The 22,465-nt window shown below is 55.8% G+C and overlaps 2 protein-coding genes across 3 annotated transcripts in view; one reads left to right on the top strand and one right to left on the bottom strand.

Annotated features, from left to right (window-relative positions):
• Positions 1 to 12,212, top strand: part of DPF2 (double PHD fingers 2) — a 17,994-nt gene extending 5,782 nt beyond the window's left edge. Inside the window, exons 4-12 of one of the 2 annotated variants that reach the window (XM_064402286.1) lie at positions 521 to 684; positions 2,411 to 2,503; positions 2,699 to 2,777; positions 3,313 to 3,354; positions 6,046 to 6,183; positions 6,992 to 7,120; positions 7,938 to 8,050; positions 8,858 to 8,939; positions 10,050 to 12,212. In XM_064402286.1, coding sequence (XP_064258356.1) covers positions 521 to 684; positions 2,411 to 2,503; positions 2,699 to 2,777; positions 3,313 to 3,354; positions 6,046 to 6,183; positions 6,992 to 7,120; positions 7,938 to 8,050; positions 8,858 to 8,939; positions 10,050 to 10,126 — 917 coding nt within the window. In that variant the 3' untranslated portion in view covers positions 10,127 to 12,212. The remainder of the gene's footprint in view (positions 1 to 520; positions 685 to 2,410; positions 2,504 to 2,698; positions 2,778 to 3,312; positions 3,355 to 6,045; positions 6,184 to 6,991; positions 7,121 to 7,937; positions 8,051 to 8,857; positions 8,940 to 10,049) is intronic. The other variant, XM_064402287.1, reaches the window with a different exon arrangement.
• LOC135288945 (solute carrier family 22 member 6-like) lies at positions 12,165 to 22,465 on the bottom strand. Its single transcript, XM_064402285.1, has 11 exons — positions 22,355 to 22,465; positions 20,557 to 20,972; positions 19,923 to 20,026; positions 19,348 to 19,502; positions 18,674 to 18,842; positions 17,801 to 17,924; positions 17,084 to 17,193; positions 16,103 to 16,317; positions 15,289 to 15,397; positions 14,078 to 14,281; positions 12,165 to 13,067 (listed from the first exon to the last, which is right to left on the bottom strand). The coding sequence occupies exons 2-11, from the start codon at positions 20,932 to 20,934 to the stop codon at positions 12,998 to 13,000; spliced, it is 1,638 nt and encodes a 545-aa protein (XP_064258355.1). The 5' UTR covers positions 20,935 to 20,972; positions 22,355 to 22,465; the 3' UTR covers positions 12,165 to 12,997.

Below are 22,465 nucleotides of genomic sequence, written 5' to 3'. Positions count from 1 at the left end.
CGCTGTTCTCCCAGAGGCGGAGCAGGCTCTGAAGAAGGAGGGGCTGCTCTCCCATTTATCCCCATGTTTCCCTGTTATTTATCCCCATTTTTCTCCACATTTTTCCCCATTTTCCCATGATTTTCCTGTTCTCCCAGAGGCGGAGCAGGCTCTGAAGAAGGAGGGGCTGCTCTCCCATTTATCCCCATTTTCCCTGTTATTTTCCCCCATTTTCCCTGTTATTTATCCCCATTTTTCCCATGATTTTCCTGTTTTCCCAGAGGCGGAGCAGGCTCTGAAGAAGGAGGGGCTGCTGTCCCATTTATCCCCATTTTCCCTGTTGTTTTCCCCCATGTTTCCCTGTTATTTATCCCCATTTTTCCCATTGTTTTCCCATGATTTTCCTGTTCTCCCAGAGGCGGAGCAGGCTCTGAAGAAGGAGGGGCTGCTGTCCCATTTATCCCCATTTTCCCTGTTATTTTCCCCCATTTTCCCTGTTGTTTATCCCCATTTTTCTCCACATTTTTCCCCATTTTCCCAGAGGCGGAGCAGGCCCTGAAGAAGGAGGGGCTGCTGGCGCAGGACGGGAGCAGCCTGGAGGCGCTGCTCCGCACGGATCCCCTGGAGAAGCGCTCGCTGCCCGACCCGCGCATGGACGACGACAGCCTGGGCGAGTTCCCGGTCACCAACAGCCGCGCCCGCAAGGTGCCGGGACAGCGGGGATTCCAACAGGGATTCCAACGGGAATTCGGGATAGCGGGGATTCCAGCGGGAATTCCAACGGGGATTCGGGATAGCGGGGATTCCAGCGGGAATTCCAACGGGGATTCGGGATAGCGGGGATTCCAGCGGGAATTCCAACGGGAATTCGGGACAGCGGGGATCTGGGATAGCGGGGATTCCAGCGGGAATTCCAGCGGGGATTCGGGACAGCGGGGATTCGGGATAGCGGGAATTCCAACGGGAATTCCAGCGGGAATTCGGGATAGCGGGGATTCGGGATAGCGGGGATTCCAGTGGGAATTCCAGCGGGAATTCGGGATAGCGGGGATTCGGGATAGCGGGGATTCCAGCGGGAATTCGGGATAGCGGGGATTCGGGATAGCGGGGATTCCAGTGGGAATTCCAGCGGGGATTCCAGCGGGGATTCGGGATAGCGGGGATTCGGGATAGCGGGAATTCGGGATAGCGGGAATTCCAGTGGGAATTCCAGCGGGAATTCGGGATAGCGGGGATTCCAGCGGGAATTCCAGCAGGAATTTGGGATAGCGGGAATTCCAATGGGAATTCCAGCAGGAATTCGGGATAGCGGGAATTCCAGCAGGAATTCCAACGGGAATTTGGGATAACGGGAGCTCAAGATAACGGGAATTCGGGATAGCGGGAATTTGGGATAATGGGAATTCCCGCGGGAATTCAGGATAACGGGAGCTCGGGATAATGGGAATTCTGGGAGCTCGGGATAACGGGAATTCCCACAGGAATTCCAGCAGGAATTTGGGATAACGGGAATTTGGGATAACAGGAGCTCGGGATAACGGGAATTCCCACACGAATTTGGGATAACGGGAATTCCAGCGGGAATTCCAGGAGCTCGGGATAACGGGAATGTGGGATAACGGGAACTCGGGATAACGGGAATTCTGAGAGCTCGGGATAACGGGAATTACAACGGGAATTGGGAGCTCAGGATAACGGGAATTCAGGATAGTGGGAATTCCGGGAGCTCGGGATAACGGGAATTCCAACAGGAATTCCAGCAGGAATGTGGGATACCAGGAATTTCAGGAGCTCAGGGTAACGGGAATTCCAGCGGGAATTCGGGATAACAGGAATTCGGGATAACGGGAATTCTCACGGGAATTCGGGATAATGGGAATCAGGGATAACGGGAATTTGGAGTAACAGGAATTCCAGCGGGAATTTGGGATAATGGGAATTTGGGATAACGGGATTTCCCACAGGAATTTGGGATAACGGGAGCTCGGGATAATGGGAATTCCAACAGGAATTCCGGGAGCTCAGGATAATGGGAATTCCAGCAGGAATTTGGGATAAGGGGAGCTCAGGATAACGGGAATTCCAACAGGAATTGGGAACTCGGGATAATGGGAATTCCAACAGGAATTGGGAACTCGGGATAACGGGAATTCCAACGGGAATTGGGAACTCGGGATAACGGGAATTCCAGCAGGAATTGGGAACTCGGGATAACGGGAATTCCAGCAGGAATTGGGATCTCAGGGTAACGGGAATTCCGGGAGTTCGGGATAACGGGAATTCCAATGGGAACCAGGAATTTGGGATACCGGGAATTCCAGACAGGATCCAGGAGCTCGGGATGCTGAGAATTCTGGGAATTCGAGCGATCCCGGGAATTCCCCATTTTTCCCGGTGTTTTCCCTGCTCTAAGCCCTCTGCCCATTCCCAGCGCATCCTGGAGCCCGACGATTTCCTGGACGATTTGGACGACGAGGATTACGAGGAGGACACGCCCAAGCGGAGAGGGAAGGGCAAGGCCAAGGTGAGGCAATTCCCGGGAAAAGGAATTCCCCCGCTTTCCCGGAAAACCGGGATTTACACCAAAACCCCTCGTTTTTCCCAAATTCCCAGCGATTTGTGCTCGTTTCCGGGCCGCTCCCACCGCGGGGCACTGTTGGCTCGCTCCTTGCCCTGCTCCCCATCCCGGATTTTCCCCAAATCCCGTTTTTTTCCGCAGGGAAAAGGCGTGGGGGGCGCTCGGAAGAAGCTGGACGCCGCCATCCTGGAGGACCGGGACAAGCCCTACGCCTGTGACAGTGAGTGCCGGGGCACTTCCAGCTTTGGGATCGGGGCTTCCAGCCCAGAGCGGAGACCCCACCCCAGGGAGGGCAGGGCCGGCCTCACCCTCCCCCCCTGCAGCCCCGTGGAGTTTTTCCCACTGGGAATACTGGGGGAGCGGCAGGATACGAACCGGGATAAACAAAACCAGGATAAAAATGAGAACAAGCTTCCCAAACAACCCCTCCCTTTCATCCTGGTGGTTTTCCAGTCAGATCCCAGGCCCTGGGACCCATTCCCAGCCCTCCCTTAAGGAGCTGGGAATTCCAACAAAACCCTGGGAGGGAATTCCACCTTCCAGCCCCAGTCCATGAACCCAGGGGATACCGGCATGGGGAAGGCGAGGGAGGCTTGGCCAGCTCCTTTTTCTCTCTTCTTCCTCCTGTCCTGCCACTTCCCAGCACTAATTCTCCCCCTGGCTCCCTGAGGTTGTGTTTTTCCTGCCCTTTTTTCCCGGTTTTCCGTGTGTGTGTGTGTCCGTGTCCTCTCACGACTTCTCTTTCTGTGTTTCAGACAGTTACAAACAAAAGCATTCCTTGAAACCTCCCGACCGAGGTAGTTCCGCTCTCTCTCTGCTCGTTTTTCCTGCTTTTCCTCCTTTTTTTTCCCCTTTTTTTCCACTCCCAACAAAAAAAAGAAATCTCCCAGATGCCCCTGTGGAGCCTGGGGTGGGCGGGAGGAGGGGAGGGAGAAGCCAAAGGCCACGGGAGCGACGTCAGCGCCGGCCCCGCTCGGGCCCCCTGACCCTTTTCCAGCAGGGAACGGGGCCGGGAAAACAAAGATTAACCCCCCTGTGGAGCCAGCAATGGGAAAAACACGGAGTTTGTGCCCAAATCCCGGAGCTTCCGCCCCAAATCCAGGAGTTTGCACCGAAATCCTGGAGTTTCCATCCAAATCCCAGAGTTTTCACCCCAAATCCCAGAGTTTGCACCCCAATCCTGGAGTTACCACCCCAAATTCTGCAGTTTCCCCCCAACTCCCAGAGTTTGCACCCCAAATCCCAGAGTTTGTACCCAAATCCCAGAGTTTGTACCTAAATCCCAGAGTTTCCACCCCAAATCCCAGAGTTTGCACCCCAAATCCCAGAGTTTGTACCCAAATCCCAGAGTTTGTACCTAAATCCCAGAGTTTCCACCCCAAATCCCAGAGTTTGCACCAAAATCCTGGAATTTGCACCCCAGTCCCGGAGCTTCCACCCAAATTCTGCAGTTTCTACCCCAAATTCCGGAGTTTGCACCAAAATCCTGGAATTTGCACCCCAGTCCTGGAGTTTGCCCTCAAATTCTGCAGTTTCCACCCAAATCCCTGTGTTTCCACCCAAATCCTGCAGTTTTCACCCAAATCCTGGAATTTCCACCCAAATCCTGAAGTTTCCACCCCAAATTCTGCAGTTTCCACCCCAATCCTGGAGATTCCCCCTCAAATTTTGCAGTTTCCCCCCTAAATCCTGGAGTTTCCCCCCCAAATCTCGGGGTTTCCACCCCAAATCCCAAAGTTTCCACCCCTAATTCTGCAGTTTCCACCCCAAATCCCAAAGTTTCCACCCCTAATTCTGCAGTTTCCACCCCAAATCCCAAATCCCAGGATGCGTCACTGCCTCAAAAAAGGCCCCAAAAAATGGGGGTGAGCCGCAGGTGGGGAGGGGAATTTGGGATATTCCCGGGATGTTCCTGAGGCTCCTCTTCCTCACCTGGGGAGGAGAATTCCAGAGTCGTGTTTGGAGATTCTCCTGCAGGTTTTGGGGGGAGAAAAGTTGATTTTGGAGCTCCATGGATGGGGAGGGAAGCGGGAATTTCATGGGAATCACGTTGGGGTTGCTGCTTTTTCCTTGCTGCTGCTCCAATCCCGTTTTCCCCACATTCCCCACAGATCCCAGGGCGATTCCTGTGGTTTTTATCCCAAAATTTCCAGCCTGGGCTGCAGGAGCCAGCCTCCCTTTGGAAGTTCAGCCCCCGTTTTCCCTGATCCAGCTGTTTTTTCCCTCATTTTTCCACGTTCTGGGGAGGATCCCGAGGTGGAAGCAGATCCAGAAACTTCCGTGGTGTTCTGGAAAAGCTCCAAAATCAGGAAATCTCATCCCAAAGCAGCTCATTCCCAAATTTTTGGGAAAATTAACCGGAAACTTGGGAAATGTCTGCACCGAGCCCTGGAATTCCCCCTCCAGTGCTGCTTTTTTGGGATTTGATCCCAATTCCTCGGGCTCATCCTTCCCACACCGAAACGGGGCTGGGAAGGGATTTTGGGGTGTCCTTGGATAAGGAAAATCCCAAAAAATCCCTGGAAAAGCAGCGCTGGGAACTGGAGCCCATTCCCTGATCCACCAGGAGCCGGATGGAGGCAGAAATCTCCCAAATTCCGGGGTGGGAAACGGGAGAACTGATGGATTTTGGGGTTCTGAGGAGCGGGGATGGATCCGTGGCCACTCTCAAATCCCTCCTTGGAAGCCCAGAATTCCCAATTTCCCCTTCCCTCAGTTTTTAACCTCAGGATGGGATTTTTGGGGGTGGGAATTTCCTCTCCCTGACACATTCCCAATGGGGGTTTTGCCATTGGATTGATCCTGGAGAGTTTATCTGGAATTCCTTTGGGATCCTAGGGAATTCACCTGGAATTCCTTTGGGATCCTGGGGTGTTTATCTGGAATTCCTTTGGGATCCCAGGGAATTTACCAGGAACTCCTTTGGGATCCCAAGTCATTACCTGTAATTCTTTTGGGATCCTGGGTTGTTTACGTGGAATTCCTTTGGGATTCCAGGGAATTTACCTGGAATTCCTTTGGGATTCCAGGGAATTCACCTGGAATTCCTAATACTTGGAATTCCTTAGGGTTCCCACAGTGTTTTACCTGGAATTCCTCTGGGATCCCAGCTCTATACCTAGAATTCCTTTGGGATCCTGGGGTGTTTACCTGGAATTCCTTTGGGATCCCAGGGAATTTACCAGGAACTCCTTTGGGATCCCAAGTCATTACCTGGAATTCCTTTGGGATCCTGGGGAATTTACCTGCGTTTCCTAATACCTGGAATTCCTTTGGGATCCCGGGGTGTTTACCTGGAATTCCTTTGGGATCCCAGCTCATGACCTGGAATTCCCCAACAATTCCAGTATTTTTTACCCATCTCCAGCCTCTTTCCCCTCCCAGCCCAGCGCTGGGATCATCCCCGGAGGGTTCAGGGTTTGGGGTTTCCCTCCCCTGCCTGTCCCTCAGCGGGCTTTTCCCGGGATTTTCCCGGATTTCCTCGGCAGTCTGCGGGAAGCGCTACAAGAACCGCCCGGGGCTCAGCTACCACTACGCCCACTCGCACCTGGCCGAGGAGGAGGGCGACGACAAGGACGACTCGCAGCCCCCCACGCCCGTCTCCCAGCGCTCCGAGGAGCAGAAATGTGAGGGGAAACGAAAAAACATCAAAATTCCCCCTGGGATTGAGCAGAGCAAAATTCCCCCTGGGAATAAACTGAGCAAAATTCCCCCTGGGATTGAGCAGAGCAAAATTCCCCCTGGGATTGAGCGGAGCAAAATTCCCCCTGGGATTGAGCGGAGCAAAATTCCCCCTGGGATTGAGCGGAGCAAAATTCCCCCTGGGATTGAGCGGAGCAAAATTCCCCCTGGGATTGAGCGGAGCAAAATTCCCCCTGGGATTGAGCAGAGCAAAATTCCCCCTGGGATTGATCGGAGCAAAATTCCCCCTGGGATTGAGCAGAACAAAATTCCCCCTGGGATTGAGCAGAGCAAAATTCCCCCTGGGATTGAGCGGAACAAAATTCCCCCTGGGATTGAGCAGAGCAAAATTCCCCCTGGGATTGAGCGGAACAAAATTCCCCCTGGGATTGAGCAGAGCAAAATTCCCCCTGGGATTGAGCTGAGCAAAATTCCCCCTGGGATTGAGCAGAGCAAAATTCCCCCTGGGATTGATCTGAGCAAAATTCCCCCTGGGATTGAGCGGAGCAGAGGGGTCGGGAGTGGCTCTGGGGGAAATTCTGTCTCTGATTCTGATCCCTGATCCTAATCCCTGATCCCTGATCCCTGATCCTGATCCTGATCCTGATCCTGATCCCAATCCCTGATCCCGATCCTGATCCCTGACCCCTCATCCCTGAACCCTTGTCTTGATCTTGATCTTGATCCTGATCCCTGATCTCTGATCCCCGATCCTGATCCCGCTCCCGATCCCGATCCCTGTCCCCTCTCCAGCCAAGAAGGGTCCCGACGGGTTGGCCCTTCCCAACAATTACTGCGACTTCTGCCTGGGGGACTCCAAGATCAACAAGAAGACGGGACAGCCCGAGGAGCTCGTGTCCTGCTCCGACTGCGGCCGCTCCGGTCAGGGCCTGGGGGGCTGGGGGGGCGTTTGGGATCGGGGATCCAAGGGTTTCCTCCTGGGATGGGGCTGGGGGGGCGTTTGGGATCGGGGATCCAAGGTCTTGGATTGGGGCTGGGGGGGCGTTTGGGATCGGGGATCCAAGGTCTTGGATTGGGCCTGGGGGGACATTTGGGATCAGGGCTCCAAGGGTTTCCCTCTGGGATGGGCCTGGGGGGGCGTTTGGGATTGGGGATCCAAGGTCTTGGATTGGGGCTGGGGGGACATTTGGGATCGGGGCTCCAAGGTCTTGGATTGGGGCTGGGGGGACATTTGGGATCGGGGCTCCAAGGTCTTGGATTGGGGCTGGGGGACATTTGGGATCGGGGCTCCAAGGTCTTGGATTGGGGCTGGGGGGACATTTGGGATTGGGGATCCAAGGGTTTCCCTCTGGATTGGGGTTACAAGGGACATTTGGGATTGGGGGTCCAAGGGTTTCCTCCTGGGATGGGGCTGGGGGGATATTTGGGATTGTGGATCCAAGGTCTTGGATTGGGGCTGGGGGGATATTTGGGATCGGGGATCCAAGGGTTTGCCTCTCCTGGATTGGAGATGGAGTTGGGGAGGATATTTGGGATTGTGGATCCAAGGGTTTCCTCTTGGGTTTGCGTTGGGGAGGATTTTTGGATCCAAGGGTTTCCCTGTCCTGGGTGAGCTGGGATTGGGCTGGAGAGGGGCACGAGCTGGGAGTGGTTGGGTTGGGTCCCTGCCGTGTCCCTGCCGTGTCCCTGATGTCCCCGATGTCCCTGATGTCCCTGATGTCCCCGATGGTGTCCCCAGGGCACCCGTCGTGCCTGCAGTTCACGCCGGTGATGATGGCGGCGGTGAAGACGTACCGCTGGCAGTGCATCGAGTGCAAGTGCTGCAACATCTGCGGCACCTCCGAGAACGACGTGAGTGCCCCGGCCCGGGAGAGCCCAGTCACAGGGGAGTGGCAAAAATCTATCTGGGAGTGGCAAAAATCTCTTTGGGAGAGCCCAGAACCACCTGGGAGAGCCCAAAATCCATCTGGGAGTGACAAAAATGCACCTGGGAGTGGCAAAAATCTATCTGGGAATGGCAAAAATGCACATGGGAGTGACAAAATGCACATGGGAGTGGCAAAAATGCACAGAGGAGTGGCAAAAATGCACATGGGAGTGGCAAAAATGCGCCTGGGAGTGGCAAAAATCCGCATGGGAGTGACCAAAATCCACCTGGGAGAGCCTAAATCCACATGGGAGTGGCAAAAATCTATCTGGGAGTGACAAAAATCTATCTGGGAGTGGCAAAAATGCACATGGGAGAGCCCAGAACCACCTGGGAGTGACAAAAATCCATCTGGGAGTGACAAAAGCACCTAGAAGTGCCAAACAAAAAAAACTGGGAGTGCCAAAAATCCACCTGGGAATGCCCCAGAATTCCCACTGGAGGCTCTTTAGTGGGGGAAATCCTCGGTGTTTAGGAGTCCATGTGACCCAGGGAAAGCTTTTTTTGGGAAAAACTGGATTTGGATAAATCTGCAGGATCCCAGAGTCAATTCTGGGAGAAATCCTGAGCTTTTAATCTTCCTGCAGGAAACTTCTGCCTTTCCAGAACCTTCTGGAAACAGGGGAGGACAATATTGGGGGGGAAATCCTTTAGGGATGGTGGGAGAGGCTTTTTTTGGGGGGAAAAGTGGGAATTTTGGGAGTGGGATGACGGGAATGTGCCCCGGGCAGGACCAGCTGCTGTTCTGTGACGACTGCGACCGTGGGTACCACATGTACTGCCTGACCCCCCCCATGTCCGAGCCCCCCGAGGGTGAGTCCGGCCCCGGGGGCTGCTGAACCCCTGGGATCCCACCCCAAACCCCCCTGGGGCTGCTGAACCCCTGGGATCCCACCCCAAACCCCCCTGGGGCTGCTGAACCCCTGGGATCCCACCCCAAAACCTCCTCTGGGATTCCCCATCCTCTGGGATCCCACCCCAAACCCCCCGGGGGCTGCTGAACCCCTGGGATCCCACCCCAAACCCCCCTGGGGCTCCTGATCCTCTGGGATCCCACCCCAAACCCCCCTGGGGCTGCTGAGCCCCTGGGATCCCACCCCAAAACCTCCTCTGGGATTCCCCATCCTCTGGGATCCCACCCCAAACCCCCCGGGGGCTGCTGAACCCCTGGGATCCCACCCCAAACCCCCCCTGGGAATCTTGATCCCCTGGAATCCTGCCCCAAAACCTCCCTGGGGCTCCTGGTCCCCTGGGATCCCACCCCAAAACCTTCCCTGATCCCCTGGGACTGTGCCCCAAAACTCCCTGGAACTCCTGATCCCTTGGGATCCCACCCCAAAACCTTCCCTGGAACTCCTGAACCCCTGGGATTTTGCCCCAAATCCTCCCCTGAAATTCCTGATCCCTCAGGATCCCACCCCAAATCCCCCCCTGGGATTCCCCATCCCTCCGGGTTCTTCCTGGGTTTCCTTCTGGGATGTGGGGAGGGGTTTTATTGTCCCAGATCTTCCTCTTCCTCCTCTTCTTCCTCCTCTTCTTCATCCTTTCCTACCCTCCTCTTCCTCCTCTTCTTCCTCCTTTTCTTCATTTTTTTCCTCCTCTTCTTCCTCTTCCTTCATCCTCCTTTTCCTCCTCCTTTCTTTCTTCTCCCCCTTCCTCCTCTTCCTCCTCTTCCTCCTCCTCTTCCTCCTCTTCCTCCCTTCCTTTTCTCTCTTCCTCCCTTATTCCTCCTCTTCCTCCTCCTCTCCCTCCTTTTCCTCCTTTCTCCTCCTCTCCCTCCTTTTCCTCCCCACTCCTTCCTCTCTCATTAACCCCCGTGATTAATCATTTAATTAACCGGTTAATTAACTGCTTCATGGCTTGCCGAGTGCCCCTCCCGCGAGGATGAGGGGCTGAGGCCGAAGGCTGACCCCGTTTTTGCAGGGAGCTGGAGCTGCCACCTCTGCCTGGACCTGCTCAAGGAGAAGGCGTCGATCTACCAGAACCAGAACAGCTCCTGATCCTGCTCTTCCTCATCCTCCTCATCCTCCCCTCCGCCCTCCTCATCCTCACCCTTTGGGGCCTTTTATTTCCCCTTTTTTTTGGGTCCTTTTCCCCTTTTTTTCCCTTTTTTTTCCCTTTTTTTTCCCTTTTTTTCCCCTCTTTTTTTGGGGGTCCTTTTTCTTTTATTCCCTTTTTTAAAATTTTCTCTTTTTTTTTTGATCCTCTCATCCCTTCCCCCCCCTATTTCCCTTTTCTCCCTTCTTTTTTCCACCTTTTCCATCATTTTTTTAAAACTCTTCCATTTCCTTCACTCCACCTCTTTTTTCCCATTTTTTTCCCAATTTTGGCTCCTTTTTTTTCCCATTTTTTCCCCTCCTGACATTTTTTGGGGTGACCCCCCCCTAGGGTGACATTTTTGGGGTGAGTTTCATCCCTTCCTCCCCAATTCCCAGGATTTCACCCCAAAACTCACCCCCTCCCCCTCCTGGCACCGCAGGTACCAAACTTTCCCTTTTCCCTCTTTTTTTTTGGGAATTCTGGGGCGATTTTGGGGCTTTTTTTTTTCCATTTTTTGAGGGGTTTTTTTCCCATTTTGATTTTTATTCCATTTTCCCTCATTTTTATTCCCCCCCCTCAGGATCCTCCCAGCCCCTCCCCCACCCCCACGAGGCCTTACCCCTCCCCCACCCCAAAATGGGGCAGAATCCCTGGATTTGGGGATTCCCCCCCCAACCTTCCCCCCTGGCACAAAATGGGGCAAAACCCCCCAATTTTGGGGTTTTCCCCTGGCTCCCCTCCCCCCCCCAGGGTTGGTTTGGGGTTTGGGGGTGGGGGAGGGGTTGAGGTTGGATTTTTTTGGGGGAAAAAAGCCCCTTTTGGCCCCAAAACGCCGCTGAGGGGCAGGGGAGGGGTTTGGGGCTGTGGGACCCCCCCCAAAATTCCCCAAATCCCCCCAAAATCCCAAATTTTCCCCCTCCCCGGGTCCCGTGGACTGAATGTGCCTGTTTTTCTAAAAAAAAAAAAAAAAAATCCACAAAAATAAATGGACTTTAAAGCACCTACCTCCGACTGCCCCTCCCCCCCTGCACCCCCAAATCCCCCCCGGACCCCCCCGAGAGGAGCCCCCGGGATGGGCCCCAAAAACGGCCAAAATATCCCAAAAATGGGCAAAAATAACCCCAAAAACGGCCAAAATAACCCAAAAATGGGCAAAAATAACCCCAAAAATGGGCAAAAAATAACCCAAAAATGGGCTAAAAATAACCCCAAAAATGGGCAAAATAGGCCAAAAATGACCAAAATAATGCCCCAAATGAAATAATCCCAAAATTACTGAAATAGCCCAAAGTTTGACCAAAACAGCCCCAAAATTACCAAAGTAGCCCCAGATTTACTGAAATAATGTTGAAATAGCCCCAAAATTGACCAAATAACCCCCAAAATAACTGAAGTAATCCAAAATTATACAAATAACCAAAAAAGAGACCAAAATAACCCTAAAAGCACTAAATTGCACCCAAAAAAACCACCCCAAGTGACTCAAATAGCCCCAAACCTGACCAAAACAACCCCAAAATCACCCAAAAAGCCCTAAAATAACCAAATAACCCCAAAGTGATGAAAGCATCCCCAAAAATTATTTTTAAAATCCAAAATATTCCAAAATAAAACTACAAATTGACCAAAATAACCCCAAAAAATCATGGAAATTTCCCAAAAACTACCAAAATACCCCAAAAATGGCCAAAACAACCCCAAAATGACTGAAAAATTCCCCCGAAGTGCTCAAAATTGACCCAAATCCCCGAAATCCCCCCCAAAATTCCAGATCCGAGGCCCCATCCCGCTGGTTTCTCTCCTCCCCGTCCCGAGCACGATTTTGGGGGGAATCGACGGCGTTTTGGTTCAAAATGGGATTTTTTTTTCCCCCGTTTTCGTGCCCTGCCGGGGGTGGGGACACGGAAATGTCCCAAAACCAGGGGGATTCACCCCAAAATCCCCTCGGCGAAGCTTCACGGTTGTGTCTTATCCGGGAACGAGCGAAACGACACCAAAACGGCTCAAAACGGCTCATTTTTCGTAATAAAAACGGCAAAAAATGGACTGAGTGGGGTTTTTTGGGGAAAAATGGGAGGAATTGGGGCAAAAATGAACTTTGGGGGGGGAAAGGTGGGATTTGGGGGTAAAAGTTGGGGATTTTGGGGCAAAAAATGAGGGGGTTTGGAGCAAAAATGGGGATTTGAGAGCACAATGTGGATTTGGGGCAAAAATGGGGGATTTTGGGGCAAAAATGAGGGGGTTTGGAGCAAAAATGGGGATTTGAGAGCACAATGTGGATTTGGGGCAAAAATGGAGGATTTTGGGGCTGGTGGGTGCCTGGATTTGGGGGAAAAAAGCCCAATTTGGGGGCTGGGCTGTGGGTTCTCTGAGGGCTGAGACTGAGGTGGTTTTTGGGGTGAAAAATCCCAGTTTTGGGATTGGGATGTGGCTTTTCCAGGGGTCCGTTCTGAGGCTGTTCCACCCTTTTTTTGGGGTTAATTCTGCCCCGTTTGGGGTTTTTTTGTCCCGCCTGGAAATGAGAATTAATCCCGTTCCCAGATTTATTCTGCAGCCAAATCGCCGGAATTGGGGCAAAGGCCGCCGAGCTCCGGGAATTCCAATTAATCCTCGTTAACGAGCTCCGGGGGGATCCCCTGATGTCTGAGCCCCTTTGGGGGATGGGGACCCCCCAAATCCTTCAGCCCCCCCCGAACGGCCGCGGGCGGAGCCGGATCCCGAAATTCCCACCAGATTTTATTGGGATTGAATAAATAACCGGGGGGGAGGGGCTGGGGCAGCTCCAGGGGGGTCCCGGCCCCAAAATCCCCCCGGGGGTCCCAAATCCCCCCTCAGGCGCCGTCCTTGCTCTTGGTGCTGCTCAGGGGGACGGCGACGTCGTCGTCCTCGAGGTGACCCGCCCTGGAGGGACCCCGAAAGCTCCCAGTCGCTCCCCAAAATCCCCAAAATTTTTGTCCTTCACAATCTCAGAACTTTCAACCCTTCCCAAAACCTTCAGCTTTCTCCCCAAAATGTTCAGGTGTTCCCAAAACTCTCAACCCTTCCTGAACCCAGAACCTCCATCCCGACCCAAACCCAACCTCAAACCTTCATCCCAACCCAACACCTCTGACCCAACCCCAAACCTTCATCCCAACCTGAAAACCTCCATACCAACCCAAAAACCTTCATCTCAAATCCCAAACCTCCAACCCAACCCCAAAACCTTCATCCCAACCCAAAACCTTCATCCCAACCCAAAACCTTCATCCCAGCCCAACACCTCCAAAGCAACCCAAAAACCTTTATCCCAACCCAAAAACTTTCATACCAACCCCAAAACCTTAATCCCAACCCCAATCCTTCATCCCAACCCCAAACCATCATCTTAACCCAAAACCTCCAAACCAACCCAAAGACCTTCATCCCAACCCCAAACATCCCAAATCCTTCATCCCAACCCCAAACCTTCATCCCAACCCACAACCTCCAACCCAACCCCAAAACCTTCATCCCAACCCCAAACCTTCATCCCAATCCAAAACCTCCATCCCAGCCCAACACCTCCAAACCAACCCCAAAACCTTCATCCTGACCCCAAAACCATCATCCCAGCCCCCAAACCTCCATCCCAACTCCAAACCTTCATCCCAACCCCAAACCTCCATCCCAACCCCAAACCTCCATCCCAACCCCAAACCTTCATCCCAACCCCAAACCTCCAAACCAACCTGAAAACCTTCATCCCAACCTCAATCCTTCATCCCAACCCCAAAACCTCCATCCCAACCCCAATCCTTCTTCATCCCTTCTCAACCCCAAAGCTCCTGCGTTCCTCCAAGGACCAATCCCACCCCAAAACAGGGATGTTCCCCCCAGGGAAGGCTTGGGGGGCTCTCTGGGGGTCTCGGGGGGTTTTGGGGTGTCCTCACCGCCTCTCCACGTCCTTGACGGTCTCGGGCAGGGGCGCGTTGCGGGTCTCGGGCAGGAAGCAGGTGGCGATGGCCGAGACGATGGGCGCGGCGCCGTAGATGACGAGGGGCAGCACCGGCGTCACGTCGGCCATCATGCGCACCAGGGGGGCCACCATGCTCCCCACGCGGGCCATGGTGCCCCCCAGGCCCATCCCCGTCTGCCTGTGCCGGGAGAGCCACGCGGTGGGACAGACGGACACAGGGATGGACACAGGGATGGATGGATGGATGGATGATGGATGGATGGATGGATGGATGGATGGATGGATGGATGGATGATGGATGGATGGACGGATGGATGGATGATGGATGGATGGATGGATGGATGGATGGATGATGGATGGATGGATGGATGGGTGGATGGATGATGGATGGATGGATGGATGGATGGATGGATGGATGGATGGATGGATGATGGATGGATGGATGGATGGATGGATGGATGGATGGATGATGGATGGATGATGGATGATGGATGGACGGATGGATGGATGATGGATGGATGGATGGATGATGGATGGATGGATGGATGGATGGATGGTTGGATGATGGATGATGGATGGATGATGGATGGATGGATGGATGATGGATGGATGGATGGATGGATGATGGATGGATGGATGGATGATGGATGGATGGATGGGTGGATGGATGATGGATGGATGGATGGATGGATGGATGGATGGATGGATGGATGGGTGGATGGATGATGGATGGATGGACGGATGGATGATGGATGGATGGATGGATGGATGGATGGATGGATGGATGATGGATGGATGGATGGATGGATGATGGATGGATGGATGGATGGATGATGGATGATGGATGGATGGATGATGGATGGATGGATGGATGATGGATGGATGGATGGATGATGGATGATGGCTGGATGATGGATGGATGGATGGATGATGGATGGATGGATGGATGGATGGATGGATGGATGGATGATGGATGGGTGGATGGATGATGGGTGGATGGATGGATGGATGGATGGATGGATGGATGGATGGATGGATGGATGGATGATGGATGGATGGAGTGATCAATGGTTTGGTTGATGAGTGGTTGGGTTGATGATTTGGTTGGGTTCATGGAGGGTTGGGTTGGTGGAAGGTGGGGCTGCACATGGATGGGTAGGAGCAGGCTGGGGTGACCCCACCCACCTGATGACGGTGGGGAAGAGCTCCCCGGAGAAGATGTAGGCGCAGTTGAAGGAGGCAGCCAAGGCGCCCTTCCCGACCACGGCGAAGGCCATGCGCAGCGTCTGCAGCTCTGGGGGCCGGCCGGACACATCACCCACGGCTCCTCAGTGTCCACCCACCGGTCATCCTTTACCCCTATGGTGACCCTGAACCCCCCCCAATGACCCTTCCCCCCTCCAATGACCATTTGTCAATGACCATTCCTCCTTCATCATCCCTTCATCCCACTGTCATCCATCCATCCACCCATCCATCATCCATCCATCCACCATCCATCCATCCTTCCATCCTTCCTTCCCTTTCTCCTTCCCTCCATCTTCCCTCCACCTCATTGTCCTTCATCACCCCTTCCTCCATCCCATTCTCCTCCATCCCATTCTTCTCCATCCCATTCTCCATCCCATTCTCCTCCATCCTCCATCCTTCTCTCCTCTTTCCCTCAACCCCATTCTCCTCCATCCCATTCTTCTCCATCCCATTCTTCTCCATCCCATTCTCCTCCATCCTCCATCCTCCATCCTCCATCCTCCTTTCCTCCATCCCATTCTCCTCCATCCCTCCATCCTCCAACCCATTCTCGTCCACCCCCTTCTCCTCCATCCCATTCTCCTCCATCCTCCATCCCTCCATCCTCCATCCCTCCATCCCTTTCTCCTCCACCCCATTCTCCATCCCATTCTCCTCCATCCTCCATCCCCTTCTCCTCCTTTCCTCCACCCCATTCTCCCCCGTGTCCCTCCCCTGTCCCGTCCCTCGCTCCGGTGCCCGCTCCCACCGCTGGGCACGAAGATGTTGGCCAGGATGCAGAGGCCGGCGAGCGCCAGGGCGCCGCCCTGGGCCAGGCGCCGGCCGAGGCAGGAGATGACCAGCACAGAGAGCAGCTTGGCCGGGATGTCCACGGCACCGAACACCAGCTGGCTCAGGTACACGTTGAAGCCGAAGCCCTGCAGGTCCATGGCCAGCCCGTAGTAGGCGAAGCTGGTGGAGAACCTTCACCAAAATCCGACAAATCAGCACCAAAACCACCCAAAATGGGAGGCTGGGACTCCAAAAGATGGAGGTTGTTCCAGAAGATGGAGGTTGTCCCAAAAGATGGAGGTTGTCCCAAAAGATGGAGATTGTCCCAGAAGATGGAGGTTGTCCCAGAAGATGGAGGTTGTCCCAAAAGATGGAGTTTTTCCCCAAAGATGGAGGTTGTCCCAGAAGATGGAGGTTGCCCCAAAAGATGGAGGTTGTCCCAAAAGATGGAGTTTTTCCCCAAAGATGGAGTTTTTCCCCAAAGATGGAGGTTTGCCCCAGTGTGCTGTGGTCCCAGGAGATGATTTTTTTGCCCCAAAAGTTGTAGGTTTGACCCAAAAAGTGGTTTTTTCTCCAAAAATATGTGGAAATTTACCCCCAAAGGTGTTGGGTTTTTTTTCCCAAAAAAAAGGGTTGTGATCCCCAAAGGTGTTTTTTGCCCAAAAGGTGAGGTTGTTTTCCCAATAAAGGTGGGGATTTTTTTTTCCCCATTTGTGTTTTTCCCCCAAAACATGTTTTTCCCAACAAATGAAGGAGTTTCCCCAAAAAATTGAGATTTTCCCCAAAAGGTGAGGGGAAGTTTTCCCTCAAAAGCTGTTTCTTTGCGCCCAAAATCAGGGATTTTTGCCCAAAACTTGATGAGTTATTTCCCCAAAATGTGGGGTTTTCCCCCCCCCAAACAGTTTTTTCCCCCAAATAGCGTTTTTTCCCCAAAAAAGGTGTTTTTTTCAGGACGCACCAGACGAAGGAGACCCCGCACGACACCGTCCTCATGCCGGGGGTCCGGACGAGCGCGGCCACGGCCCCACCGGGCAGCGGCGGCTCCCGGCGCACCAGAGCCCGCAGCGCCTGCGGGGAGAGCCCGGGGTCTGCGGGACCCGCCCCGGGGGGATCCGGGGGGCTGGGGAGGGGGATCCGGGGGGCTTGGGGGGATCCAAGGGGTCTGAGGGGGGATCCAGGTGGTCTGGGGCGGGATCAGAAGGACCCAGGGGGGATCCGAGGGGTCTGAGGGGGGATCCAGGTGGTCTGGAGGGATCAGAGGGACCCAGGGGGGATCCGAGGGGTCTAAGGGGGGATCTAGGTGGTCTGGAGGGGTCTGGGGCGGGATCTGAGGGGTCGTGGGGGATCCAGGTGATCTGCAGGGGATCCAAGGAGTTTGGGGAGGGGGAGATCCGAGGGGTCTGGGGAGGATCCGAGGGTTGGAGGGGATCCGAGGGGTTTTGGGGGGATCCGAGGGGTTTTGGGGGATCCGAGGGGTTTTGAGGGGTTGGGGTCGAGGAGAGAGGAAATGGGGGGATCATTGGGAGAACAGGGGAGGATTTGAGGGATCCCCCAAGATCAGGGCGGGTCAGGGATGGAGTGGGAGTTCCCGGCGAAATGGGGGGGATTTAGGGGCAGATCAAGGGGGGATTTGGGGGTTCAGAGGGATCTGGGCGGCCCCCAGACCCCTCCCCACCTCCTCGCTGAGCTTGTCCCCCTCCTCCTTCCTGCCGTTGACCCGCGCGACCTTGCGGAGCCCCCGCAGGGCCAGGTCGGGTCTGCCCGAGGTCACCTGCCAGCGCGCGGACTCCACGTACAGCCTGGGGAGGGGGCGGGCTGGCACCGGGGGTCCCGAACCCCCCCGGCTCCCACCGCCCCCAAAGCATCCCACACTGGGGGGTCTGGGGGGGATCCAGATGTTTGGAGAGTTCCCAGCAACTCCCACCCTCCCCAAGGACCCCGGACTGGGAGGGGGGAACTGGGGGTCCCTGCACCCCAAAGAACCGCGGACTGGGAGGGGGGAACTGGGGGTCCCTGCACCCCAAACACCCCAGACTGGGAGGGGGAACTGGGGGTCCCTGCACCCCAAAGACCCCGGACTGGGAGGGGGGAACTGGGGGTCCCTGCACCACAAAGGACCCGGGATTGGGAGGGGGGAACTGGGGGTCCCTGCACCCCAAAGGACCCCAGACTGGGAGGGGGGAACTGGGAGTCCCTGCACCCCAAAGGACCCCGGACTGGGGGTGTTGGGGGACGACCTGGGGGTCCCTGTACCCCTCTCCACCACAAAGGACCCCGGACAGAGAGGTCAGAGGAAGGTCAGTGGCTACCCCAACATTTGAGGAAGGGTCTTTCCAACCCTTTAAAGACCCTGGACTCCCAAAATCCCTTTTTTCCTCCCAAAATCAGGACAGGGGTGGGCACCAGGGGTGGACACTGGGGGTGGATACTGGGGGTGGACACCAAGACTGGACACCAAGGATGGACACCGGGGGTGGGCATCAGGGGTGGACACCAGAGGTGGACACAGGGGGTGGGCATTGGGGGTGGGCATCATGGGGTCCCATACCAGGAGTAGAAGAAGAAGACGAAGAAGGGCAGGGACACGGCGAGCTGGAGCTGCCGCCAGCGCGGGAGCCCGAAGGCCGCGGCCGCCAGCACAAACTGGCCCAGGGTGTAGCAGTAGCCATTGATGGTCCCCACCACGGCCCGCGCCTCCGTCGGGATCCACTCCATGCCTGCGGCACGGCCGCGGGGTCAGGGGCTGGCCTGGGGGGCCCTGGGTGGGCTTGGGGGTTGGGTTCCTCACGTGGGTCAGTGGGGTTGGGTCAGTGGGGTTGGGTGAATGGAGTTGGGTGGGGTCAATGGGGTTGGGTCAGTGGAGTTGGGTGGGGTCAGTGGGGTTGGGTCAATGGGGTTGTGTCAATGGGGTTGGGTTGGGTCAATAGGGTTGAGTCAATGGGGTGGCATTGGGTCAATGGGGTTGAGTCAATGAGGTTGAGTCAATGGGGTTGGGTCAATGGGGTTGGGTTGGGTCAATGGGGTTGGGTTGAGTCAATGGGGTTGGGTTGGGTTGGGTTGGGTCAGTGGGGTTGAGTCAATGGGGTTGGGATCCTCCCATAGGTCATTGGGTTTTGGGGTGGATGTGTGGGTCCCTCCCTGGTTTGAGGGGTCCTGCCCGTCCCCGGGGGTCCCTGGGGGTCCCTCCCCTCCCACTCGGGGGTCCCTGGGGCGGTGGCTCACAGAGGGAGGCGGAGTTGAGGGACACGCCGGCCATGGCCAGCCCGGTCAGGAAGCGGCACACGCAGTAGACCAGGAGGGAGGGGGCGGCGGCCGTGCCCACCCCCGTCGCCCCCAGCTGCAGGTAACACCAGGTGAGCAGCGCCCGGCGCCCGAACCTGCGGGGACACGGCACTGGGAGCACTGGGAGCACTGGGAGCACTGGGGTGCGGGATTTGGGGAACTGGTGGCACTGGGATGGGAGAATGGTGGGTTCTGGAGACGCTGGGTTGGGGACGTGGGTACTGGGAAGGGGGACGTGGTGTGCTGGGGTCACTGGGACAGAGCTGTGGGCACTGGGATGGGCGCACAAGGCACTGGGAACACTGGGAATGACGTGGGGACAGAGGGGGACAACCCGTGCTGGGACAGCCCCACCCTGGGGACACCAGGACAGTGGGGGCCAGAGGGAGCAGAGAACACAACACTCCCCTCCCCCTTCCCAGCTCCTCCCAGTTCCTCCCAGTTCCTCCCAGCTCCTCCCAGTCCCTCCCAGTCCCTCCCAGTTCCTCCCAGTCCAGCGCCGGGCAAGCACACACTTGTCGGAGAGGATCCCGAAGAGGCTGGAGCCCAGCAGGATCCCGGCCATGTAGATGGACTGGGCCACCTGCCTCAGCTTCTTGGAGTCACACACCAGGTCCCACTGCCACCGGGAGGGGACACGGGGTCACCACGGGGGTCACCATGGGGGTCACCACGGGGACACCACAGGGACATCATGGGGACACCACAGGGACACCACAGGGATCACCATGGGGACACCACAGGAACATCATGGGGACACCACAGGGACATCATGGCGACACCACGGGGATCACCATGGGGACACCACAGAGACACCACTGTGGTCACCATGAGGGTCACCACGGGGACACCACAGGGGACATCACGGGGACACCACTGGGGTCACCATGGGGGTCACCATGGGGACACCACGGGGACACCACTGGGGTCACCATGGGGGTCACCATGGGGACACCACGGGGACACCACTGTGGTCACCATGAGGGTCACCACGGGGACACCACAGGGACATCACGGGGACACCACTGGGGTCACCACCAGGACACCACAAGGTGACCACAAGGGTCACCATGGGGACATCACGGGGACACCACAGGAACACCAGCATCCCCCTGCCCTGAGGGACCCCGGGGCGTCACCCTCCCTCACCTCGGTGACGATGGTGTCGGTGAAGATGCCATCCAGGTACGTCCAGCCATCGTGGCACGGCTCGGTGGCCGCCTCGGTGGCCGTGCCGTTGGCCGAGCCGTTGACGTCCAAGAGGTGCCACTGGGGGTCCACGTAGCGGCGGCAGCTCTGGGGCCGGCGGTGGCCGTCCCAGGGGATGGACACGAGCAGGGGGACGTCGGCCACGGTGGCATTGGCCACGGGCCGGGGCCGGCAGTGGTGCTCGGGGATGCCGGCGGTGAAGTTCTGCAGGAGGTTGTGGCTGGCCAGCATGAGCAGCGGGACGGCCAGCGCGGCCACGTAGGTCACCTGGAAGCGGCCCATGCCACCCAGGCGGGACAGCAGCTCCACGAAGGACATGGCCGGAGGGGGACGGAGCTGGACAGAGCCCAGGTCAGCTGCGGGTGGGAAGAGGAGCAAAGGGGAGGGATGGAGAGAGGGATGGTCAGGGAATGGCCAAAGGGTCAGTGGATGGCCAAAGGGTGGTCAGGGAATGGGCAAAGGGTCAGGGAATGGCCAAAGGGTCAGGGAATGGCCAAAGGGTCAGGGAACGGCCAAAGGGTCAGTGGATGGCCAAAGGGTCAGGGATTGGCCAAAGGGTGGTCAGGGAATGGCCAAAGGGTCAGGGAATGGCCAAAGGGTCAGGGAATGGCCAAAGGTGGTCAGTGGATGGCCAAAGGGTCAGGGAATGGCCAAAGGTGGTCAGTGGATGGCCAAAGGGTGGTCAGTGGATGGCCAAAGGGTCAGGGAATGGCCAAAGGGTCAAGGAATGGCCAAAGGGTCAGGGAACGGCCAAAGGGTGGTCAGGGAATGGCCAAAGGGTCAGGGATTGGCCAAAGGGTGGTCAGGGAATGGCCAAAGGGTCAGGGAATGGCCAAAGGGTCAGGGAATGGCCAAAGGGTCAGGGAATGGCCAAAGGGTGGTCAGGGAATGGCCAAAGGGTCAGGGAATGGGCAAAGGGTCAGGGAACTGCCAAAGGGTGGTCAGGGAATGGCCAAAGGGTCAGGGAATGGCCAAAGGGTCAGGGATTGGCCAAAGGGTCAGGGAATGGCCAAAGGGTCAGGGATTGGGCAAAGGGTGGTCAGGGAACTGCCAGAGGGTGGTCAGTGGATGGACAGACCCAGGGATGGACCAAAGGAGGGTCAGGAGAGGTCAGGCATGGTCTGGGTGGTCAGCAGAGGGATGGCCAGGGGTGGAGGGAGGAGGAGGAGGGTTGGCCCCAGGGGTGGAGGAAGGACACGGAGTGGCTGAGGGTGGATGGAGGATGATGGACAGTCCCCAGCTTGGCCAAGGGACGGGCTGAGAATGGCACAAAGACTGTCTATTGATCACCTATTGGTTGTTCAATCAATCAATCAATCAATCAATCAATCAATCAATCAATCAATTTATTGGTCTATCAGATTAATCAACTGATGTGTTGATAGATTGATCCATCCCTTGATCAATGGATTTAACTATCAGTCTGATTGATCAATCTGCTGACCAGTCTATCAATCTGTTGATCTCTATTGATTGATCTGTTGATAGATCCGTCTATCAATCTGTCTCTCTGATCTATCAATATATTGATCCATTATCTATTCATCAATCCACCTATCACCATCACTCTCACTTTATTGATTGACCAATCAATCAATCACTGATCATTTCTTGCTCTCAGCTCCCCCCATCCCTTCCCAATTAATCAATCTATTAATCAATCAATCCATCAATCAATCAATCCTCTCTCCCCCGTCCCACCAATCCCTCAGACCCCTCACGATCAATCGATCCCCACCTGCTCTCTTCCTCCTCTTCCTCCTCCTCCTCCTCCTCCTCCCTCGGCCGCTCCCAGGCTCCGGCTCGGACTCTCAGGACTGTCCGGGCTCCGGCCGTCCCTCTGTCCGTC

The sequence above is a fragment of the Passer domesticus genome, chromosome 37 (assembly GCF_036417665.1).
Source record: "Passer domesticus isolate bPasDom1 chromosome 37, bPasDom1.hap1, whole genome shotgun sequence".
NCBI lineage: Eukaryota > Metazoa > Chordata > Aves > Passeriformes > Passeridae > Passer > Passer domesticus.
Note: the sequence above shows the minus strand (reverse complement) of the source record. Positions and strands in the feature narration are given on the sequence as shown.

Bases quoted from the DNA above. Each gene is read 5' to 3' on its own strand.
- LOC135288945 (XM_064402285.1), bottom strand. From the start codon at position 20,934: ATGTCCTTCGTGGAGCTGCTGTCCCGCCTGGGTGGCATGGGCCGCTTC. The intron at 19,503-19,922 runs GTGTGTGCTTGC...GTGTCCCCGCAG, and splicing joins TTCGGGATCCTCTCCGACAA to GTTCGGGCGCCGGGCGCTGC. The intron at 17,194-17,800 runs GTGGGGAGGGGT...CTCTCCCCGCAG, and splicing joins GGGACAAGCTCAGCGAGGAG to GCGCTGCGGGCTCTGGTGCG.